Source organism: Bubalus kerabau, chromosome X (assembly GCF_029407905.1).
Source record: "Bubalus kerabau isolate K-KA32 ecotype Philippines breed swamp buffalo chromosome X, PCC_UOA_SB_1v2, whole genome shotgun sequence".
Lineage (NCBI taxonomy): Eukaryota > Metazoa > Chordata > Mammalia > Artiodactyla > Bovidae > Bubalus > Bubalus kerabau.
The window spans coordinates 89,041,320-89,067,160 of NC_073647.1; the positions used below are offsets into that span (position 1 = coordinate 89,041,320).

The 25,841-nt window shown below is 40.0% G+C and overlaps 2 protein-coding genes across 4 annotated transcripts in view; both read right to left on the bottom strand.

The window, feature by feature from the left end:
• Positions 1 to 4,666, bottom strand: part of ATP7A (ATPase copper transporting alpha) — a 137,796-nt gene extending 133,130 nt beyond the window's left edge. For 2 of the 3 annotated variants that reach the window (XM_055565108.1, XM_055565106.1), the window contains exon 1: positions 4,433 to 4,665. The gene's annotated coding sequence lies outside the window, so the exon portion shown is untranslated. Of the gene's footprint in view, positions 1 to 4,432 lie in introns of all 3 variants that reach the window. The other variant, XM_055565107.1, reaches the window with a different exon arrangement.
• A 12,434-nt stretch (positions 4,667 to 17,100) lies between these two features.
• Positions 17,101 to 21,675, bottom strand: LOC129639167 (cytochrome c oxidase subunit 7B, mitochondrial). The gene is made up of 3 exons (XM_055564113.1): positions 21,518 to 21,675; positions 18,438 to 18,562; positions 17,101 to 17,300 (listed from the first exon to the last, which is right to left on the bottom strand). The coding sequence occupies exons 1-3, from the start codon at positions 21,570 to 21,572 to the stop codon at positions 17,223 to 17,225; spliced, it is 258 nt and encodes an 85-aa protein (XP_055420088.1). The 5' UTR covers positions 21,573 to 21,675; the 3' UTR covers positions 17,101 to 17,222.
• Positions 21,676 to 25,841: the final 4,166 nt, after the last annotated feature.

Sequence of the window (25,841 nt, forward strand, 5' to 3'; positions counted from 1 at the left end):
GTTTTGGCCCAGCCACTTCATTCTTTCTGGAGCTATTAGTAATTGCCCTCTGCTCTTCCTGTAGCATACTGGACACCTTCCAACCTCGGGAGCTTAGCTTCTGGCATCATCATATCTTTTTGCCTTTTCATACTGTTTATGGGGTTCTCACAGCAAGAATACTGGAATGGATTGCCATTTCCTTCTCTAGTAGACCCCATTTTATCAGAACTCTTCACTATGACCCATCTATCACAGGTGGCCCTGCAGAACATGACTCATAGCTTCAATGAGTTAGCCCCTTCGCCACCACAAGGTGGTGATACATGAAGGGATCACTTATGCATAACAGAAAGAAAAAGTAAGATTCAAAATCCCATGACTTATCATTTGCCCTGAAGTTAAGAAACAGGAATTCACAGGTTAGTTTTATCATAAACAAAGTGGACAAACTCTAAGGCAATCTTTTTTTTTTTTTTTACTGAGATATAGTTGATTTACAGTATTATGTAGGTTTCAGGTATTACAATATAGTGATTCACAATTTTTAAAGGTTATATTCCTTTATAGTTTTTATGAAATATTGGCTATATTTCCTGAGTTGTACAATATATCCTTTATAGCTTCTTTATTTCATATGCAATTGTTTGTACTCTTAATGTCATACCCGTATCTTGCCCCTCCATTCTTCCCTCTTCTCACTGGTAACCACTAGTTTGTTCTCTATTATCTATGAGTCTGTTTCTTTTTTGTTATATTCACTAGTTTGCTGTATTTTTCAGTCTCCACATGTAAGTGATACCATACAGTATTTGTCTTTCTCTGTCTGACTTATTTCACTTAGCATAATACCCTCCAAGTCCATCTATGTTGTTGCAAATGGCAGGATTTCATCCTTTTTTATAGATGCGTAATATTCTACCGTGTGTGTGTGTGTGTGTGTGTGTGTGTGTGTGTATGCAGTTGCTTTATCCATTTATCTGTTGATGGATGCTTAGGCTGCTTCAATATCTCAGCAATTGCAAACAATGCTATTATAAACATTGGGGTACACATATCTTTTCAAATCAGTCATTTTGGTTTTTTCAGGTGTATACCCAGGAGTAGAACTGCCAGGTCATATAGTAGTTCTATTTTTAGTTTTTTGAGAAGTTGCTATACTGTTCTCACAATGGATGTACAAATTTGTATTCTCACCAACAGTGTATGAGGGTTTCCTTTTCTTCACATCCTCATTAGGCAATCTTAATCATACTGTGACATTCAAGGTCAAATATTAATTTATTCCTTTATCTATCATCATACAATGAATTTAAGGCTTTAAAACAATCTGAAGGTTACAAAGGTTTTTATGACTAAAATAAATCCTGCTGCTGCTGCTGCTAAGTCGCTCCAGTCATGTCCAACTCTGTGCAACCCCATAGATGGAAGCCCACCAGGCTCCCCCATCCCCGGGATTCTCCAGGCAAGAACACGGGAGTGGGTTGCCATTTCCTTCTCCAATGCATGAAAGTGAAAAGTGAAAGTGAAGTCGCTCAGTCGTGTCTGACTGCAAGAGTACTGGAGTGGGGTGCCATTGCCTTCCTATTATTACCTAATTAGAAACAGATGAGCAAGATAAAATACCTTGCTTTAGATGGACAATACTTAATGACATACGACACCAATTTGATTGCTAATATGTAAAAAAAAGGTGCTTACAGTTATGATAAGTAATTATTACCAAGATATTATGGCTATAAATCTGGACTAAAAATTGATATTAATAACTAACAGTAAAATAAAAGAAAGCATTTATTGGTCAAAATGAAATTAGCTGTATACAAACAATTAATATTAATATTACTGTTTTAATAATATTATTAATATACTTACCAATAATCAACACAATATACTTTCTATTTTAATACTATTATATTAATGATTAGTAGTTCAATTAGAATTCTTAGACTAAATAATTTTATCATTACCAAAAAAGCCAGACACCTTTTCTCCCTACCATTTTAAGTGAAAGGATCAACAAAGGAAATTACATGTACTCTTTAACAACTAAGCTCTCTAAGCTTTGGTTAGCTCAATATCAACTCTTAGTATCCTAATGACCCTAGAGATCAGCTACAAATTTATCCTAAATACACTGAACAATTTTGTTCAGCAGGCTCTCCACTGTGAAATTCTTGCCTTCCATTCTTCTATCTTTGTTGATAGTGTTTTAGGTCTTAACAGAAACCCTCTTAATGCCCTTTTCTCCTGAGTGGCAGGTAGCATGCTTCAAGTAAACATTCAGGAGTTGGGAAACAATTTTCTCCACATTTCCAAGAAATATACAGTGTTCTGTAAACTCAGGTGGGATCAGGGGAAGGAAGTAATTCCAGTATTATTCCCTCCCTATCTGCTTTGGTTGTGACATCATATACACAAGCAGATCAGAGCAATTACAATATCAAACAAAACACTTTAACTGTTTAGAAACAAAATTAACTAAGGTAAATAATTTCCGTAAGATGTGGAATAACCCATTTATTCCAATTAGTAAATTGTTAAAATGCTCCCCTAACTACAGGTCTGGAAAAATCTCCTGATTATAGGTCTAGAAAACCAAATGTCTACACTGCTGCTGCTGCTGCTGTCGCTTCAGTCGTGCCCGACTCTGTGTGACCCCATAGACAGCAGGCCACTAGGCTCCGCTGTCCCTGGGATTCTCCAGGCAAGAACACTGGAGTGGGTTGCCATTTCCTTCTCCAATGCATGAAAGTGAAAAGTGAAAGTGAAGTCGCTCAGTCGTGTCCGACTCTTAGCGACCCCATGGACTGCAGCCTACCAGGGTCTTCCATCCACGGGATTTTTCAGGCAAGAGTACTGGAGTGGGGTGCCATTGCCTTCTCCGAATGCCTACACTAGAGAACTATAAAGCAAAAATAGGTTAAAAAATTTAATCCTTCAGCCATAGTTGTATAATTCTAAAAAAAGATGGGCAACATGGGACAAAGCACTTGCTAATTGGCTTACTTTATATTCATTTCCTTCAAAGATAGAAGTATCTGTGAAAACTGATGTAATCTACCAATATCAATACATTTGAGCCCACAAAGATGATGAAATCAGTTTTCTAATAGTGCTGGAACATATTTGTGAAACCAGAAACACCTTACCCTTTCACTTTAATGCAACACATTCGAAAAGTATTGTGACACTATTTCTGCCATACTATCTCAGCAATTAAGTAAACAAGTGATATGAAAGCCATCTGAAGACAGATCTACAAATGAAACACATGGTTGCTGGGGGAACAAACTGAACTGAAATAGGCCAACTGTCATCTGTTTCTCTCCCACCCTGCACCCTCATTGTGATTTATATCCTAAGAAAGATTTGTTTAAAAGCAAAACTGTAAAACCTTTAAAAGGTGATCTCCCCTTAAATAAAGATGAGTAGAAGGACTTTTGAGACAAAACCCCCAAATATCTTTCTCATTTATGCCAATGCCTGTATTACGACAGACAAATCTCTCCTCACAATTTACTTTCCCAACTGGCAAGAGAAAATTTTCACTCACTGGGGTGTCAAAAGTCGAGATGAAAGTTTGCCATGCATTTTTAAATATGTAGATAAAAGCAGTTATAATGAGGAATTTATAAGAAAGAATATGTTGCCTTAGATCTCTCACAGAAGTAAAGCTTGTGGTATGTTGGGGTTATTTTTGCTTGCTCTTTTTGAACTCAAATTGAATGTAAACTCTCTTAAGGCCAGGGACTTTGTCCTGTTTCTTGTGTATATCCCTACCACACCCCACACCTCAATACTACCTAATTCAATGTTCTGCACATATTCTCAATACAAAGTCATACTACTGTAGATGAAGAGGCTGTAATTAAAACAAATATCAGATGCTGAAAAAAAAAAGGCTTGTGAAAAGATAGAAGAGTTGCTAGTGCTTAGGATAAACCTCAACATACACAACAAAAAGTGTCAAAGACAAAGAGTCCACAGAGTACAATAAGGATGGAGAGTAGCTTTACAGGGAAGGGGGCAGAATGAACAAAATGAAATGGAAACAAAAGTGTTCTCCCAGTTTAGTGCATACTCCCAGAACGAGACAAGAAGCAAGATATACAATATCTTTACATTATTTCATTAACGGTGATCAGTCCATGTGACTTCCAATACAGTGCACAGACCTTGTACCATCAATTAATTAGGTAACATGGGCTATGGACGACCAGGACACTTCCTCAGGAGGGGACAAGAAAGCGACAGGGGGTCAGGACCTAATCTCCCCTCCTCTATGCTCTGCTAGGGGAGGTAAAACAAGACTGTAGTAAATACCTGACTTGTATAGAAGAGAGAGTTTGGAAACACCCTCATATTAAAATGATATTCTTGTTCCACTCAGTAGTACAGACAGACAGTACAGAATACCCCTCCAATAGAAGGGGACTGATATAGGACTTACCTGTATTTTTCTCTGTCCTATGGTTAAACCTCCGGAGCTACGCAGCCGGCGGCGGCAACAAATCCACACGCGTGGACTCCGATCTCACACTCCGGCAGAAGTCACCGTAGCCCCGGCGGCGATGGCGACGGCGGCGGAGACCACCGCGATTGCGGCGGCAGCCCCAACTCCTCCCTCAGCTGCTTCTCTTGCTCCACCCAATGCCGCCAGGCCACCGCTTTGACCCAACCCTCCCTCCCCTCGACTTCCGGGTGATGCCTCGACCGGAAGCAGCCAGCGAGGCGGAGGGACGCGTCACGTGAAAGGAGAAAAGCGCAGCGGACAGTCAAGCGTCTCCCGCCCCCTGCTGCTCCCAGGCTGACACACCGCTTCGGTTGGAAATTTTCCTTCTTGGTGCTGAGAGGCCTCTTCCCATTTCGCCAAGGGCAAAACAACGCCCTCCCGCCACCAAAATCCGTAGTTTCCTGATGTGAAACCAAGAAATACTTTAGACCTCCTTATAAATCTTCTGCGTAGTTCAGCCTCTCACAGCATGAAATTAACGTGCTCTTATCAGATTGTGTAGCGTAACCCCGAGTGTGAATGTCAGAACTATGAACTTATCCCTCGATTGAGAAATGATCTCTGTACGCGCTCTGGTTAGGCCTTGGGAAATCACGTTCTTTGCGCGAAGTGGAATTCGCTTTGCTTCACTTCCGTGTTTCTCCAACAAAAAGGTGAACAGATGTACCTCAAAAGTTTAAAAAAATCCATGGCTGAGGTTTGAAAGAGTGACGTCAGATTCTGAGTTAGAATACCACATGTATGTGAACTCGTAAGGCTTTCTTGCAAAACAAATGCGGGGGACAAGGAGGGATCTGTTCCAGCTCAGCACCCTACTGAGAAACCTTGTAAGTGGATTCTGCTCTGCTTTTCACCATGCCAATGCAGTCAGTCAGGCTGGGCGGTTTCGCTCTCCGGAGGAATCGGTTTGTCTTGGGCGGGCCGGAGAAAACCCAAACATTGGAGCAAAACCAGAAACAGAACCAGAACACACTATTTCCTTTTGAGGAAACTAGTGAACTTACTAGTGGGCTTCCCTGGTATGTCCGCTGGTAAAGAATCCTCCTGCAACACAGGAGACCATGGTTTGATTCCTGGGTCGGGAAGATCTGCTGGAGAAGGGATAGGCTACCCACTCCAGTATTCTTGGGCTTCCCTGGTGGTTATGACGGTTAAGAATCCGCCTGCAATGCGGAAGACCTGGATTCGCTCCCTGGGTTGGGAAAATATCCTGGAGGAGGGAAGGGCAACCCACTCCAGTAGTCTTGCCTCGAGAATCCCCATGGACAGAGGAGCCTGGAGGGCTGCTTGCTATCCATAGGGTCGCAAAAGAGTTGGACACGACTGAGCGACTAAGCACAGCACACAGCAGTGAACTTACATGATTGTTAGCATTCAAGGAAAAGCTGTTTTATTCCCTGGAAGATTGTATAGCAGTAGTTTAGAATTTATTCATCCTGCATAACTGAAACCTTATACCCATTGATTAGCAACTCCTCATTTCCCTTACCCTCTGCCCCAGGCAACAACCGTTCTAGTCTCTGCTTGTAGGATTTTGACTATTTCAGGTTTCTTAGCTAAGTGGAACCATGTAGTAGTATATGTCCTTCTGTGACTGGTTTATTTCACTTAATGTTCTAAAAGTTCATTTATGTTGCCACATATTGCAGAATTTCCTTCTTTTTTAAAGTCTGAATAATATTCCATTGTGTGTATGTATGTGTGTGTGTGTATATATATATATATATTTTTTTTTTCTTTAGTCATTCATCTGTTGATGGGCATTTAAGTGCTTTCCACGTCCTGGCTGTTTCATATAGTGCTGCAGTGATCATGGGAGTGCTACTATTTCTTCAATTCTTTTGGAAAAGTACTCAGAAGTGGAATCAGGGGATCATATGGTAGTTCTATTTTTAATTTTTGGAAGAACTTCCCTACTGTTTTCCTTAGCAGTTGCACCAACAATATACAAGGGTTCCACTTTCTCCACATCCTTGCAAACACATGCTGTCTTTTGGGGGTTTGTTGTTGTTACTGTTCATAGCCATTCTAACGTGTTTGAGGTGATATTGTGGTTTTGATTTGCATTTACCTGATGTTGAATGCCTTTCCATTTATTTGTTTGCCATTTGTGTATCTTTGAGAAATATCTAATCAAGGCTATAGCCCATTTTTAAATAGAGCTATTGCTTCCCCCCCCCCAAATATGGAGTTGTGGGAATTCATTATATAATTTGGAGCATAACCCCTTATGAGATATATAGCTTGCAAATATTTTCTCCCAATCCTTAGATTGCCTTTTCACTCTGTTGTTTCCTTTGATATGCAGAAACCTTTTCGTTTGATATAGTCCAACCTGTTCATTTTTGCTTTTGTTACTTACACTTTCGGTACCATATCCATAAAATCATTGTCAAGACAAATATCATGCAGTTTTTCCCCTATATTTTCTTCTACAAGTGTTAATTACATTTAAGTCTTTAATTCATTTTGAGTTGATTTTTGTGTGTGCTGTGCATTCTCAGTCACTCAGTCATATCCGACTCTTTGAGACCCTGTGGACTGTAGGCCACCAGACTCCTCTGTCTATGGGATTTTCCAGGCAAGAATACTGGAGTGGGTTGCCATTCCCTACTCCAGAGAATCTTCCTGATCAAGGGATCGAACCCACGTCTCCTGCACCAGCAGGCAATTCTTTACCACTGTGCCACCTGGGAAGCCCTATATGCTGTTAAGATAAATGCCCAAGTTCATTCTTTTGTATGTGGCTATCTAGTCTCATTTGTTCAAGAGACTATCCATTCCCCATTGTGTATTTTTGTCACTCTAATTCAGTACAGTTGCAAGTTACAAAATCAACTTATAAAAATCAGTTTCATTTCTATGTTTTAACAATGAATCATCTCATTTATTGATTAACAACAAAACGTTTATGAGAGAAAAAAATGAGAATGGAGACACATATGATGTTCATTGATGGGAAGACTCAATATTGCTAAGATATCAGTTCATCCCAAATTGATATGTATATTTAATTAAATAACAATCAAAATACAGCCAACTGGGGGCTTCCCTGGTGGCTCAGTGGAAAAGAATATGCCTGCCAATGCAGGGGACACAAGTTTGATCCCTGGTCTAGGAAGATCCACATGCTGCAGAGCAACTAAGCCTGTGTGCCACAACCTTTGAGCCTGTGTTCTAGAGCCTAGGAACCACAACTACTAAGCCCAAGCATTGCTACTACTGAAGCTTGTGCACCTGAGAGCCCCAGCTCCGCTTCAAGAGAAACCACCACAGTGAAAAACCTGAGCACCACTACAGAAAAGCCCAAGCAGCAATGAACACCCAGCACAGCCAAAACTAAAAAATAAATAAAATTTAAAAACAAAAAACACAGCCAACTGTGTGAAAAATGGTACAAATGACTTGAAAAAAAATACTATTTGGCAATTTTTCATATAATTAAACATACCCTACCATATGACTCAGCAATCCCATTCTTAAGTACTTATCAAAGATTAATAAAAATATATATCCACAAAAAAATGTACAAAATGTTGTACAAAAATTGTTTAGTGACTTTATTTATAATAGTCAGCAATTGGAAAAAGCCCAAACATCTATAAAAGGAAATGGATAAATAAATGATGGTGTATTCAGACAATAAAAGGAAAATTTTAAGACACATGCAATAGCATGTATGAATATCAAAAATATTGTATTGCATGAGGGAAGCCAGCAACAAAAGAGAACATGTACTGTGATTCCATTTATATGAAGTTCAAAGAAGGCAAATAAACTGTGGTAATAAAAATCAGAAAAGAAAAACAATAAACTATCTGAAAAGGGAATTAAAAATCCCATTTAAAATAGCATGAAAATATAAAACACTTAAGTAAACTTAAGTAAGGAGTTGAAAGACCTTGTACACTGAAAACTTCAAGATACTGATGAAAGAAATTTGAAATACAAATAAATAGAAAGATATCCCCCCAAAAAGCTCAAAAATTTTTAATTCATAGCTTTTTTAAATTCATGTTTTAGTTTCATAATTTTTACATGTGCATTATTTGGAGTTGGGACAGAGATCTCACCTCACACTACCTTCATATCACTGTTCTAAGCCCTCAACCACTTCCCCATTTATTCATTCATTTGTCCAAGATCTTAAAAATCTATAGAACTCCAAAAATGCAAAGAACATTAGAGTATCTATCACCCTGAGATTAGACAGAATTGAGATGGCTAAAATGTAACAATACGTTTTAAGTGTTACATTTAAGTGGTACAGAAAGCATTTCAGGAAAAAATGTATTTTTTATTCCTCAATCTGTCATTTTAAAAAGCAGCCAAATTCTAGAATTTTTTAAACTATAAATATTGAAAGTAAGAGGGAGAGGCTCTGTGTTGCTAATTTTGAAGCAACGTGTGGTCTTTTCTTACTTTCTCTCATTAAACATCAGTCATAAGATGTTGGGGGAAAATAATCACAGGATTATTTATATTTTCATCTTGAACCACTTAACGAGTTAAACAGTTGCAGAACTAAGTACACAAAATGGAAATTTTATTGTATAATTGTAAAAGTGGCAAATAGTATCTGTATTTACATGTTTATAATAATTTTTATCCTGTTTCAAATCCCTATTAAGCCTTGACAGGCAATACTTTAAAAACTGCCAATAGAGCATATACTGCTGCTGCTGCTAAGTCGATTCAGTCGTGTCCAACTCTGTGCGACCCCGTAGACGGCAGCTCACCAGGCTCCCCCGTCCCTGGGATTCTCCAGGCAAGAACACTGGAGTGGGTTACCATTTCCTTCTCCAACGCATGAAAGTGAAAAGTGAAAGTGAAGTCGCTCAGTCGTGTCTGACTCTTAGTGACCCCATGGACTGCAGCCTACCAGGCTCCTCCGTCCATGGGATTTTCCAGGCAAGAGTACTGGAGTGGGGTGCCATTGCCTTCTCCAGAACATATACTGAGGAAACCACAGTTGAAAAACACACATGTAGCCCAATGTTCACTACAGAACTATTTACAATAGTTAGGACATGAACACAACCTAGATGTCCATAGACAGATAAAGAAGCTGTGGTACATATATGTATAATGGAGGATTACTCAGCCATAAAAAGGAACACATTTGAGTCAGTTCTAATGAGGTGGATGAACCTCAGTTCAGTTCAGTCAGTTCAGTTGCTCAGTCGTGTCCGACTATTTGCGACCCCATGAATCTCAGCACACCAGGCCTCCCGGAGTTCACTCAAACTCATGTCCATCGAGTCAGTCATGCCATCCAGCCATCTCATCCTCTGTCATCCCCTTCTCCTCCTGCCCCCAATCCCTCCCAGCATCAGGGTCTTTTCCAATGAGTCAACTCTTCACATGAGGTGGCCAAAGTATTGGAGTTTCAGCTTTAGCATCAGTCTTTCCAATGAACACCCAGGACTGATCTCCTTTAGGATGGACTGGTTGGATCTCCTTGCAGTCCAAGGGACTCTCAAGAGTCTTCTCCAACACCGCAGTTCAAAAGCATCAATTCTTCAGCGCTCAGCTTTCTTCATAGTCCAACTCTCACATCCATACATGACTACTGGAAAAACCATAGCCTTGACTAGATGGACCTTTGTTGGCAAAGTAATGTCTCTGCTTTTTTAATATGCCATCTAGATTGGTAATAACTTTCCTTCCAAGGAGTAAGTGTCTTTTAATTTCATGCTGCAATCACCATCTGCACTGATTCTGGAGCTCAAAAAAATAAAGTCTGACACTGTTTCCACTCTTTCCCCATCTATTATTTCCCATGAACTGATGAGGCCAGATGCCATGATCCTCATTTTCTGAATGTTGAGCTATAAGCCAACTTTTCCATTCTGCTCTTTCACTTTCATCAAGAGGCATCTTAGTTCCTCTTCACTTTCTGCCATAAGGGTGATGTCATCTGCATATCTGAGGTTATTGCAGCCATGAAATTAAAAGACGCTTACTCCTTGGAAGGAAGGTTATGACCAACCTAGATAGCATATTCAAAAGCAGAGACATTACTTTGCCAACAAAGGTCCATCTAGTCAAGGCTATTGTTTTTCCTATGGTCATGTATGGATGTGAGAGTTGGACTGTGAAGAAGGCTGAGTGCCGAAGAATTGATGCTTTTGAACTGTGGTGTTGGAGAAGACTCTTGAGAGTCCCTTGGACTGCAAGGAGATCCAACCAGTCCATTCTGAAGGAGATCAGCCCTGGGATTTCTTTGGAAGGAATGATGCTGAAGCTGAAACTCCTGTACTTTGGCCACCTCATGCAAAGAGTTGACTCATGGGAAAAGACTCTGATGCTGGGAGGGATTGGGGGCAGGAGGAGAAGGGGACGATAGAGGATGAGATGGCTGGATGGCATCACTGACTCGATGGACGTGAGTCTGAGTGAACTCCGGGAGGTGGTGATGGACAGGGAGGCCTGGCGTGCTGCGACTCATGGGGTCGCAAAGAGTAGGACATGACTGATCGACTGATCTGATCTGATCTGATCTGATTTTTCTCCTGGCAATCTTGATTCCAGCTTGTGCTTCTTCCAGCTCAGCATTTCTCATGATATACTCTGCATATAAGTTAAATAAGCAGGGTGACAATATACAGCCTTGATAAACCAGTCTGTTGTTCCATGTCCAGTTCTAACTGTTGCTTCCTGACCTGCATATAGGTTTCTCAAGAGGCAGGTCAGGTGCTCTGGTATCCCCATCTCTTTCAGAATTCTCCACAGTTTATTGTGATCCACACAGTCAAAGGCTTTGGCATAGCCAATAAAGCAGAAATCGATGTTTTTCTGGAACTCTCTTGCTTTTTTGATGCTCCAACAGATGCTGGCCATTTGATCTCTGGTCCTAGAGCCTATTATACAGAGTGAAATAAGTCAGAAAGAAAAATAAATATCATATATTAACATATATATATGGCATCTAGAAAGGTGGTACTGATGAACCAATTTGCAGGGCAGCAATGGAGATGCAAAGATGAGCTTGATAAAGGACAGAAATGGTATGGACCTAACAGAAGCAGAAGATATTAAGAAGAGATGGCAAGAATACACAGAAGAACTGTACAAAAAAGATCTTCATGACCCAGATAATCACGATGGTGTGATCACTGACCTAGAGCCAGACATCCTGGAATGTGAAGTCAAGTGGGCCTTAGAAAGCATCACTATGAACAAAGCTAGTGGAGGTGATGGAATTCCAGTTGGGCTATTCCAAATCCTGAAAGATGATGTTGTGAAAGTGCTGCACTCAATATGCCAGCAAATTTGGAAAACTCAGCAGTGGCCACAGGACTGGAAAAGGTCAGTTTTCATTCCAATCCCAAAGAAAGGCAATGCCAAAGAATGCTCAAACTACTGCACAGTTGCACTCATCTCACACGCTAGTAAAGTAATGCTCAAAATTCTCCAAGCCAGGCTTCAGCAATATGTGAACCGTGAACTTCCTGATGTTCAAGCTGGTTTTAGAAAAGGTAAAGGAACCAGAGATCAAATTGCCAACATCCACTGGATCATAGAAAAAGCAAGAGAGTTCCAGAATAACATATATTTCTGCTTTATTGACTATGCCAAAGCCTTTGACTGTGTGGATCACAATAAACTGTGGAAAATTCTGAAAGAGATGGGAATTCCAGACCACCTCATCTGCCTCTTGAGAAATTTGTATGCAGGTCAGGATGCAACAGTTAGAACTGGACATGGAACAACAGACTGGTTCCAAATAGGAAAAGGAGTTCGTCAAGGCTGTATATTGTCACCCTGTTTATTTAACTTATATGCAGAGTACATCATGAGAAACGCTGGACTGAAAGAAACACAAGCTGGAATCAAGATTGCTGGGAGAAATATCAATAACCTCAGATATGCAGATGACACCACCCTTATGGAGAAAGTGAAGAGGAACTCAAAAGCCTCTTGATGAAAGTGGAGAGTGAAAAAGTTGGCTTAAAGCTCAACATTCAGAAAACGAAGATCATGGCATCCGGTCCCACCACTTCATGGGAAATAGATGGGGAAACAGTGTCAGACTTTATTTTTCTGGGCTCCAAAATCACTACAGATGGTGACTGCAGCCATTGAATTAAAAGACGCTTACTCCTTGAAAGGAAAGTTATGACCAACCTAGATAACATATTCAAAAGCAGAGACATTACTTTGCCAACAAAGGTTCGTCTAGTCAAGGATATGGTTTTTTCCTGTGGTCATGTATGGATGTGAGAGTTGGACTGTGAAGAAGGCTGAGCGCCGAAGAATTGATGCTTTTGAACTGTGGTGTTGGAGAAGACTCTTGAGAGTCCCTTGGACTGCAAGGAGATCCAACCAGTCCATTCTGAAGGAGATCATCCCTGGGATTTCTTTGGAAGGAATGATGCTAAAGCTGAAACTCCAGTACTTTGGCCACCTCATGCGAGGAGTTGACTCATTGGAAAAGACTCTGATGCTGGGAGGGATTGGGGGCAGGAGGAGAAGGGGACGACAGAGGATGAGATGGCTGGATGGCATCACTGACTTGATGGACGTGTCTGAGTGAACTCCGGGAGTTGGTGATGGACAGGGAGGCCTGGCGTGCTGCGATTCATGGGGTCTCAAAGAGTCGGACACGACTGAGCGACTGATCTGATCTGTTCTGATCTGAATGGAGATGCAGACATAGAGAACAGACTTGTGTTCTGTTCTGGACAAGGGGGGAGGAGGAGACGTTGGGACCAATGGACAGAGTAGCATGGAAACATATACACTACCATATGTAAAATAGCCAGCCAGTGGGAACTTGCTCTATTACTCCGGGAGCTCAAACTAGTGCTCTGTGACAACCTAGAGAAATGGGATGGTGTGGGAGGTGGGAGGGAGGTTCAAGAGGGAGGGGATATGGCTTCCCTGGTGGCTCAAACGGTAAAGCGTCTGCCTGCAATGCGGGAGACCCGGGTTCAATTCCTGGGTCGAGAAGATGCCCTGGAGAAGGAAATGGCAACCCACTCCAGCACTCTTGCCTGGAAAATCCCATGGATGGAGGAGCATGGTAGGCTACAGTCCATGGGGTCGCAAAGTTGGACACGACTGAGTGACTTCACTTTCACTTTCATGGCTGACCTCATGTTGATGAATGGCAGAAATCAATACAATTATCCTTCCAATTAAAAATAAATATTTTTAAAAACTGCCCATACATTTAAATCTTAGGCCTACAGTTAACTATTTCAAAAAGGATCGCTCTTTGTCCCTCTGCGTGCATGCTCAGTCACATTCCACTTTGTGACCCCCATGGACTGCAGCCCACCAGGCTCCACCATCCATGGGTTTTTCCCAGTAAGAATACTGGAGTGGGTTATCATTTCCTCCTCCAGGGGATGTTCCTGACCCAGGGATCAAACCTGCATCTCCTGTGTCTTCTGCATTACAGGTGGATTCTTTTTTGTTGACCAAGGAAGCCCTTGACCCTCTACACCCATCCACATAAAAATTCACTTGAGGACTTTACCTCCCTGGTTATCAATTGTAGTTGTCAGTGTGCATAGCCTTAACTATTAAGATACAAATTCAGACCCAAATTTAAAATCTTGACTCACTTTACACAAAATTAAGATGGCTTTTAAGTGGGCTTCCAATTATTAGCAAATTGGTTTGTAGCTCATTAACAGTGTCAAGCTTTCAAAGAAACTTACTGAAAGGCAGAAACCAGAAAGCTTTATCAGAGTATCAGTCTATTAGCTCTCTACATTTTATGTAAAGTTTATTGTTATGAACTCCAAGATCTTCTATATCCTTAGTCACTGGGTCTTTCCCTCACTTTTAAAACACTTCATACCTCTAAATGAATCATCCCCAATCTCCCTTATCACTGCATGAGCATACCAACACTTTCAAAATTACTGTGTTAAACTGAGTTTTCAAATAGAAGGGAATGTCTTTAAGTACATCAGTTTTCCTGGCATTGGGCAGATAGTAGGTGTCCTCCAAATGCATATGAAGTGGTTATTGATATCACTCAACATGTGTCTCTACAACTACCACAGTACCTAGTTCTAAGTAAGCTTAATTAAAATAGAATGTGTGCTAAAATAGTTTGAGTCTAAGAATGGCATTTATGACCTTCACCCTAATTTATCTAAATTCTTCAAACATATATTATAGGGGAACTAACTGGATAACCTTCACACAGAATGAGTGCATCTGTGAGAGGATAAATCTTCGAATACACTAAGAAAGCAGCAAGGTCAGAATATTGTGATAGCACAAAACAATTTAAACTACAGCTTCATTTCTGGTAGGGGCCATAGTAGTTTTATAACTACTCATTAGGCCAAGATTAACGATTAAGTTTTAAAAAGTATTTTCAAAGATGCAGACTACCACCATCAGACTTCACCACATAAGGCAACACATGCTAGTAAAAGTCATACTATTTCTTTTTGCCTATTAGGTGACAATTATCACTTATCTGACAGAAGTGGTACTAATTATACTGAAAATTACATTAGAAATTCTTTTATTTAATTAGAGGCTAATTACTTTACAATATTGTATTGGTTTTGCCATACATCAACATGAATCCACCACGGGTGTACGCGTGTTCCCAATCCTGAACCCCCGTCCCACCTCCCTCCCCATACCATCCCTCTGGGTCATCCCAGTGCACCAGCCCCAAGCTTCCTGTATCTTGCATCAAACCTGGACTGGTGATTCTTTTTTTTTTTTTTTTTTTTTTTTTATTTTTAAACTTTACATAATTGTATTAGTTTTGCCAAATATCAAAATGAATCCGCCACAGGTATACATGTGTTCCCCATCCTGAACCCTCCTCCCTCCTCCCTCCCCATTCCATCCTTCTGGGTCAGTTTCTTATATTATACATGTTTTCATGCCATTCTCCCAAATCATTCCCCCTCCTCTCCCACAGAGTCCAAAAGACTGTTCTATACATCTGTCTCTTTTGCTGTCTCCCATACAGGGTTATCCTTACCATCTTTCTAAATTCCATATATATGCGTTAGTATACTGTAATGGTGTTTTTCTTTCTGGCTTACTTCACTCTGTATAATTGGCTCCAGTTTCATCCACCTCATTAGAACTGATTCAAATGTATACATTAGAAATTCTCAGTGCCAACTGAGGAACAAAGGTTGAAACTTCCTTAGACATGTTTATTTTGCTTAATCATGTTGGTTACATGCATTTGAATACTTTTAGCATTCTAAATATGACATGTTCAAATTTAATCAAACAGTGGCACTATGTAGTTTCTAATCTTGGAACCTTTTATTGAAATGACATTCAAATAATTTTTCCTACTTAAGACTTGAAATTACTGGCTTTGGTACATTTAATGAGAAAACAGGACATGTTGCCATAAGAGCAATTCTTTTAGTATTTCATATACTGAGTAAACACTCTTCAAATGTTTGCTTAAATATGAATCCTTATCTACATCAGGAAATTCTGGAGATTCCTAAGTCACTTACCTGATAACCTACATTATAAGTGAATTTTAGAAATCTTTTAATTTAGCCAATGGGCTTCCCTGGTGGCTCAGTGGTAAAGAATCCACTGCCAATGCAGGAGATGCAGGTTCAGTCCCTGGGTTGAGAAGGTCCCCTGAAGAAGGAAGCAACAATCCATTTCAGTATTCTTGCCTGGGAAATCCCATGGACAGAGGAGCCTGGTGGGGTACAGTCCATGGGGTCGCGAAAGAGTTGGATGCAACTTAGCAACTAAACAATTAAGCAATACAGATAGGTTACTCAACTCAAATTTCATTCTCTGCTTACTTGAGCACTATAAACAAACTACTACAAGAGGCTTACTTCACAGCCTTTGAACAAGGAGTAAAGCAGCAGATGGTTTAAGATATTGCGCTTTATTCAGTTACTATTTTACACATAAAATCCAATGTTATAATGAATTCAGGACAATCCACAAATCCAGAAGTTGGTACAGTTACAGCAAGCCAACAGCAGAGGTCACTAATAGATAAGTGAAAGTAAAACCACATCTCACAGATCCTTCAATAATATCATAAACATCTCAAATAAGTATGCTGAAAAGGTTATTAAGATAAATGTACCAAGGGAGCCAAGGAGCTAGCTAGTCTTCAAACATCTTAGGAGTTCATTTGATAGGACCAGTTTTCTCATGGATCTGGTGACAACTTACGTTCTCTTGGCAGGAGTTAAAAGGACTTAATAATGGCAATTCCAAATATAAACAAGACTGAAAAGTAGATATAACCAAGATATGGACACCAAGTTTTAAACTCAAAAATGACAAAAGTAACTCTGTGATAAGTTATTCATGAACTGTAATTTCAGCCTACCATAAAGTTGACTTCCAGGTGATAGCCAAACTTTCCTTTCAAACTACCTAAGACAGAAAAGCTATTCAAGAAGTTGTACAAACCCCGCTGCCCTGGCCCCTCATTCACCTGCATACAGAGGTGCATCAGCCTGGCCTCCAGCTCAGGCTCATGTCAGCACGAAGGAGGCAGCATAGGGCATTAAAAAAATTGTACAGTGTTTTGACCTTAATATTAACACAAAGGTTAAATAAATAAAAGCAACCAAGCCTGGTTTCATTTACAAAAGAAACAAACAAACCTACAATGAAGGTTTCAAGTACTTTATTTCTTCAAACATGCTATATTTTAATGGGTACATAGTACTTTTACTTGGAATTAATTATGAGTTGATTTTGAAACAATTCAGTATTAAATCAGCTGGGATGATTACTGTTCTCTCCATTCCTTTGGGGTGACTCTGCCAACAGGCGATGGGTTCCACTCTATTCCAATTTGTGTTGCCATCTGTAAGAATTAAATTGCTGTCAGTTATCAGTTATGTTTAAATCAGAGTCCATGCTCCCTTGGAGATTATTTCCTAAAGTGGCAAAGGTATTCTGCTCTATAGGTTAAAAACACACAGTGCCCTCCATGTAGGCCAAATCTAATTGCTGTTCTAATTCTCTAGGGTAGTGCTGTTCAATAGAACTTCCAGAGATGACAGAAATGTTCTGTATCTGCACTGTCCAATACAGTAGCCACTAGCCACATATGGCTAGTGAGCAACTAAGATGTAGCTAGCATGACTGAGCAAGTACATTTTTAAAATTTTTTAATTAATTCATATTGATATTTCACATTTCTACACTACCTCCTCAAAATATTGTTTCACTCAACCACAACTAACTAAGTACTGCCAAGGAGGACATTTGTAATATCCCTTCATCAAGGAGCATTTCACCTCCAAAAATGTCCGTGATAACACATTTGAATATTCAACATCTGTTCACTCTTCTAATTAAGTACACACTTAGACTCCTACTTGAACCAGGAAGTACAGTAACTGGTAAATAAGACTGGTAAATGTTAGATGTAAAAAACTAAAACATTAAAAGCAAGTCATTTTATATCTCATCCATCAAAAACACTGTACTCAGTTCCAAGGGTAGAATGCAGAGGACTGACTAAGCAAAGAAAGGTGACTTAAGATGGTGAAAACTCCGGAAACCATATAACAAAATGACTGATAGAACTAAGAATGTTCAATATGAAAGAGAAGATCCAGGAAACATAGAAATTTTCTAGTATCTAATGGCTGATACATGGAAATATGATCAGAATTTGTGTTGCAATGGAATGATGGGTAAATATGGAGGCGGCCGATTTTAACTCAATATAAGATCTTTTCAACAGCTACACAAAATGGAAGAGACTGCCTTTTGATCCATAAGTAACTTGTTATTGGAAATGTTAAGAACAGATGATGAACTAATGCTCAGTGCTGAGGAAAAGTTCCTGCAATGAGTGAGTAATTACGTTAGAAAATCTCTAAAGCCCCTCCTAACTAGAAATGTACACTACTGTGTGAAAACATTTTGAATACATAAACTAAATGGCAATAAGAAAAATCTAAAACAGAGATTATCAGTCAATAGTACTTACATATACCCATACAGCAACACAGAAAGTGGCTCCACTAGCTAATACAGCATTACCATATTTGTCATGGAAATCAGGTGCCCGCTTTTGATGGATCTGCCTTGCCACTGCTTGCTGAATGCTTTGAGCTTAAAGAGAAAGAAAAAAAGAATACAGGAGCATATCTACCAATTATCAGGAAAAGAGAACATTTGTAATTGATATTACCACTTAACGAAAGCCAAGGAAGTTACTCTATAGCATTATGCAGTATAATAAAATGTTAAAACATTGTAGCTAAAAGCAAAGTTGCATACTTTGAAATGCTTCACAAATAAGATGAATTGACAAATGGATAATATGTGATATAACAAAAAGTGCAAAATGTTAGTTGTAGAATCTACATGCTGGGTATGTGGGTGTTCATTAGACAATTATTCCAACTTTTCAATATGTCTGAAATTTTCCCCAATACAATGTTGAGTGGGTAAAACAAAGAACAAGTGATGTCAGTAACAACCATGATAAATCGGTATTTGTATAATTCTTGAACTTGGCTCCTACTTCATTAATCTGAGTATTTATGATTTTGATTTTCACAAAAGTTTACTCAGCAGTGCTCAACAACTTGAAAAGTTTAATACATAGACACTGTTCTCAGGTAACTTCCAGTCTAGAGAAGGCTATTATATACACAGACACAAACCATTATAATATAAGGAGGTAAAATGTTAGCTAAGCACTTTGAATAGCAGGTACGATTTGGTTATGTAGATATGGGAAAAAGAAATCTGAAAAAAGCAGAAACAGAAAACCCAGTGTACTATAAAACCAATCACGTTTGAAGGATAAGTTGTATAGATTAGTACATGTGTGCTAAGTCGCTTCAATTGTGTCTGACTCTGCGACCCTATGGACTGTAGCCCACCAGGCTCCTCTGTCCAAGGGGTTTTCCAGGCAAGAATACTGGAGTGGATTGCCATGCCCTCCTCCCAGGGGTCTTCCTGACCCAAAGATCGAACGTGCAGGTTTCTTATGTCTCCTGCATTGGCAGGCAGCTTCTTAATCACTAGCGCCACCCGGGAAGCCCCTATACATTAGTAACAGGAAATGAAGCCACTTTTTTGGTAGAGCTAAGTTTCTGAGCAGAATGACAACATTAAAACTTTGCCATTACAGTTATTTTAGTAGAAATAGTTTCCAAACTGCCTCTGGAGGCACTTGGGGGGCTTGGGAAAGAACGAAGACTAGAAAATGCTTGTTCCCAGCTGCTTTTTTTCTTCCTTTCCAATCTAAGTAGCAGGTCCTTATTGTTTCACAGCCTCAAAAGGTATTTGAGTATGTAATGAAAATCGTATTTAAGAATAGCAATGTTGATTGGGTCATTTATTTTTCTGGAGTTGAGCTGTAGGAGTTGCTTGTATATTCTCGAGATTAGTTGTTTGTCAGTTGCTTCATTTGCTATTATCTTCTCCCATTCTGAAGGCTGTCTTTTCACCTTGCTAATAGTTTCCTTTGATGTGCAGAAGCTTTTAAGGTTAATTAGGTCCTATTTGGCAAAACTAATACAGTTATGTAAAGTTTAAAAATAAAATAAAATAAAAAAAAAAAAAAGAATAGCAATGTTGCCCATTCCTTAGCACTTACGAATATAATGGCTTCTATGTGATACAATGGGTTACTTCTAGAGTTATTTGACCATGTAATGGTTTCCTTAAGTGCCTTACAGGTTTTTGTCACCTTTGGTTACATTTCCAATGGGCAAATCTACATTTCACGGTATATTCTGTTCTAGAGCAGTTAAAAGTGAGCATGTGAATTCCGCATTGAAAGTAACAACTCCCAAACCCCGTTCCCTAAGGTCCAAGGCCCTACCTTCTCAAAAGGCAAAGAAAATAAAATTACCAAACAGTTCTGCAACACCTCATAACCTCAACACTCATGCTACACAAGTGGATTTCTTTAGACCTCTTCTCTGTGACAAAAAACGGTTAAGTTACCACCTACTGATAATTTTATATAAACCTCAACAACTCCATGATGTAGGTATATTTACTAAACCCCTATTTTACAAAAGAGGAAAATGAAGTTCAGAGATGTTAAATTATTCGCCCAAAGTGAAAGGGATAATAGACGTGGCTTTCGGAATATGAAAAACCAGTCAGGCAACTATTTTTTTGTTATTATCAAAGGTGCTTCAGTGTTTCGTACACAATCTAGTAATACTTCTAATGACTTTAAGCTGAAAATAAAAAGGTGGCTAAAGAACTAAATGCTAATTGCTCAAGGTCACTTTCATTGTAAAACTGTTCACGGTACTCAAGGTCACCTTCCGTGCAAATGAAGTATGGAAATGACTTATATTTCTCTAATCTAGAGCATTCTCAATACATAACTCTGGTTTCAAATTTTCCCTGTACTTATCTAACTTTTCAGTTCAGTTCAGTCGCTCAGTCATCTCCGACTCTTTGCGACCCCATGAATCGCAGCACGCCAGGCCTCCCTGTCCATCACCACCTCCCGGAGTTCACTCAAACTCATGTCCATCTAGTCGGTGATGCCATCCAGCCATCTCATCCTCTGTCGTCCCCTTCTCCTCCTGCCCCCAATCCCTCCCAGCAGCAGAGTCTTTTCTAACGTTTAGGTAAGAATAAAAACAACCACAATTATTCAGTTAATAATCCACAAAAAACATGAATGCCAAAGTGCTACCATTTAGCAGGTAGCAGCACTGCAATGAAACCAGGAATAGGATAAGAAGCTCTTATGCGGGTAAATTGTATCCCCAAAGCTAAAATTTATGAAATTACTTAAGGAACAAGAAGTGTTTACTAAGTGTCCCCCTTGAAATTGTAGGCTACCGAATAATGAAACAGAGCAGGGTTATGACTCCAGTAACAGAAAGAGAGCTGGGAAACCAAACAGAAACGCTGTGCAATGAGGCTAATGCTAAGGACATCTTCCCAATTACTTAGCGTGCGGTGGGAGACCGAGCCTTTAGAATTACAAGGTCGGGCTGCAGATGGAAGGAAAGGGCACGAGAGACCACGAGCACAAAAGGATAAAAGTTGATTGAAAATTATCTGTTTACAATTTTTGCTCACCTCTCAGACGACTTAGTGCGTTTTTGGCCAAGGGAAACATCCTGAGGTTGAACATAAAATGGCTGCAACTACAGCTGCTGGCCTCTAGCAATTCGGCGTCTTGTACCCTTGCAGAGTCCTGAAAAACAAAATGGCTCTCGGCTGCGCTCTTCAAAGAGATTTGATGAAATCTCTCGCGAGACCTGTAAAGACCTATAGAATTCGTCCTCTTTACAGCACGCAAAGATACACGCCTTTTGGGAAATGTAGTTTCACGCTTTATAAATGACTTTATCAGGGTATTTATTGAACAATGAGAAAATCGCTTGCCTAGAAGCCAGGTTTAGGGCTCTTTAGAGGAGAACTGAGACATTAATCTTAGACTAGTCATCAAAAGCATCAACTTCAAGATAGTGTTCAGAGGCTTGAGCTTGTATCTCGCTCCACACTAGCCAGTACTTTCTGTTCCCTCCAAACTTCGTTTATTTCTTTGATTTTTTGTTTCCTATTACTACCTACTAATATGTTTAATTTTGAATTTTGAAATGATTTCCAGTTATGAGGAACGTTGCAAGAACAATAAAAGGAATTCTTACTACGTAGAAAAATCTATGATAAAGCAAATTTAACAAATTGTTGATCATAGAATCTTGGCTGTGTGTGTGCAGAATACAATTAATTATTTCAATATTTCTGTATGTTTGGACATTTTCATAATAAAATATTATCAAAAACGTGTCTATTATGTCTCCTGCATGGCAGGCAGTTGCCACCTTTAGTCTCCTATAAAACTGAGGAGTTCCTCCGCCATTCTTTGTCTTTCATGGTATTAATTTTTTTCTTAATTTTCAGTTCAGTTCAGTCGCTGTCTTGTCTGACTCCTTGCGACCCCATGGACTGCAGCACACCAGGCCTCCTTCTCCATCACCAACTCCCAGAGCTTTCTTAAACTCCTGTCCATTGAGTCGGTGATGCCATCCAAACATCTCATTCTCTGTCGTCCCCTTCTCCTGCCTTCAATCTTTCCCAGCATCAGGGTCTTTTCCAGTGAGTCAGTTCTTTGCATCAGGTGGCCAAAGCATTGGAGTTTCAGCTTTAGCATCATTCCTTCCAAAGAAATCCCAGGGCTGATCTCCTTCAGAATGGACTGGTTGGATCTCCTTGCAGTCCAAGGGACTCTCAAGAGTCTTCTCCAACACTACAGTTCAAAAGCATCAATTCTTTGCCACTCAGCTTTCTTTATGGTCCAACTCTCACATGTATACATGACTACTGGAAAAACCATAGCTTTGACTAGACAGGCCTTTGTTGGTAAAGTAACGTCTCTGCTTTCTAATATGCTGTCTAGTTTGGTCATAGCTTTTCTTCCAAGGAGAAAGCATCTTTTAATTTCATGACTGCAGTCAGCATGTGCAGTGATTCTGGAGCCCCCAAAAATAAAGTCTCTCACTGTTTCCATTGTTTCCCCATCTATTTTCCATGAAGTGATGGGACTGTATGCCAGGATCTTAGTTTTTGAATGTTGAGTTTTAAGCCAGCTTTTTCACTCTTTTCTTTCACTTTCATCAAGAGGTTCTGAAGTTCCTCTTCACCTTCACTTTCTGCTATAAGGGAAAATGTCATCTGCATATCTGAGGTTATTGATATTTCTCCTGGCAATCTTGATTCTATCTTGTGCTTCATCCAGCCTGGCATTTCACATGATGTACCCTGGTGGCTCAGACGGTAAAGAAGCTGCCTGCAGTGCAGGAGACCCAGGTTCCATCCCTGGGTCAGGAAGATGCCCTGCGGAAGGTAATGGGAACCCACTCTAGTATTCTTGCCTAGAGAATTCCATGGACAGAGGAGCCTGGTGGGCTACAGTCGATGGAGTTGCAAAGAGTCAGACATGACTGAGCAACTAACACTTACTTATTCACTTATTCTGCATATAAGTTAAATAAGCAGGGTGACAATATACAGCCTTGTCATACTCCTTTCCCAGTTTGGAACCAGTCTGTTGTTCCACGTACATGTTCTAACTGTTGCTTCATCACTTGCATTTCTCAGGAGGCAGGTAAGGTGATGTGGTATTCCCATCTCTTTAAGAATTTTCCACAGTTTGTTGTGATTCAGTCAAAGGCTTTGGCGTAGTCAATAAAGCAGAAGTAGATGTCTTTCTGGAACTCTCTTGCTTTTTCGATGATCCAATGGATGTTGGCAATTTGACCTCTGGTTCTCTGCCTTTTCTAAATCCAGCTTGAACACCTGGAAGTTCTCAGTTACTTACTGTTGAAGCCTCACTTGAAGGATTTGGAGCATTACTTTGCTAGTATGTGAGATGAGTGCAATTGTATCATAGTTTGAACTTGCCTTGGCATTGCCTTTCTTTGGGATTGGAATGAAAACTGACCTTTTCCAGTCCTGTGGTCACTGCTGAGTTTTCCAAGTTTGCTGGCATATTGAGTGCAGCACTTTAACAGCATTATTTTCTTACTATATGTAAGCTTATTCTCTCTATTTTACATATGAAGGAAGTGAGTACAGTATCAAGATTAGGTAATTTTAAGCAACAGAATAGGTAATGGACCTTCTGACTATACAAGTTTGTGCTCTGTAATATATTTGAAGAGTACAGGCCAGTTATTTTGTAACAGTTCCCTCAACTTTTGTGTACTTGATGTCTTCTTATAATTAGATTCAGTTAAGGCACTTAAGAGTTGACTCATTGGAAAAGACTCTGATGCTGGGAGGGATTGGGGGCAGGAGGAGAAGGGGACGACAGAGGATGAGATGGCTGGATGGCATCACTGACTCGATGGACGTGAGTCTGAGTGAACTCCGGGAGGTGGTGATGGACAGGGAGGCCTGGCGTGCTGCGATTCATGGGGTTGCAAAGAGTCAGACACAACTGAGCGACTGAACTGAACTGAACTGAAGGCACTTCTAACGGAAATACTACATAACAAGTGTGTTTTCTTAGGGTAACTTATCAGTAAGCCTATATATAATATTAGTTTGTCTCTTTTTTTAATTTTAATTTTCTTTTTTTATTTTTGGCTGTGCTGGATCTTTGATGCTGTGTGTGGCCTTTAGTCTCAGTGAGTGAGGTTGAATGGGGGCTACTCTGTAGTTGCGGTGCACATGCTTCTCATTGTGGTGCCTTCTCTTATTGCAGAGGGCTCTAGGGCACTCAGGTTTCAGTAGTACAGCACTGGCTTAGTTGTCCAGGGGCAAGTAAAATCTTCCCTAAGCAGGGATGGAATCCATGTCCTCTGCATTGGTAGGTGGATACTTAACCATTGGACTACCTGGGAGGTCCTTGTCTCATTACTGATAATGCCAGCTGTAATCATTTGGTCAAAAGTGTGGCCTCCAAGTTTCTATACTAAAAAGTTACTGTTTCTATTTTTCTAATTAATAAGTAATATAAGAATACATTGAGACTAAGTGTATATCCTATTCTTTATCGAACTTCCACCCACTAGTTTTTGTATTCATTGATGATTTTTCATCCTGGATGAAGCACCATCTGGAATCAAGATTGCCAGGAGAAATATCAATAACCTCAGATACACAGATGATACCACCCTTATGGCAGAAAGTGAAGAACTAAAGAGCCTCTTGATGAAAGTGAAAGAGGAGAGTGAAAAAGCTGGCTTAAAGCTCAACATTCAGAAAACGAAGATCATGGCATCTGGTCCCATAACTTCATGGGAAATAGATGGGGAAACAATGGAAACAGTGAGAGACCTTATTTTCTTGGGCTCCAAAATCACTGAAGATGGTGACTTCAGCCATGAAATTAAAAGATGCTAGCACCTTGGAAGAAAAGCTACGACTAACTTAGACACAGCATACTAAAAAGCATAGATATTACTTTGCCAACAAAGGTCTGTCCAGTCGAAGTTATGTTTTTTCCAGTAGTCATGTATGGGTGTGAGAGTTGGACTATAATGAAAGCTGAGTGCCAAAGAATTGATGTTTTTGAACTGTGGTGTTGGAGAAGACTCTTGAGAGTCCCTTGCACTGCAAGGAGATCCAAACAGTCAATTCGAAAGGAAATCAGTCCTGAATATTCATTGGAAGGACTGATGCTGAAGCTGAAACTCCAATGCTTTGGCCACCCAATGCGAAGAACTGGCTCATTGGAAAAGACCCTGATGCTGGAAAAGATCGAAAGCGGGAGGAGAAGGGGTCAACAGAGGATGAGGTGGTTGGATGGCATCACTGACTCGATGGACATGAGTTTGATCAAGCTTCAGGAGTTGGGATGGACAGGGAAGCCTGGCGTGCTGCAGTCCACGGGGTCACAAAGAGTCGGACACGACTGAGCGACTGAACTGAACTATGCTTTTTGCCTAAA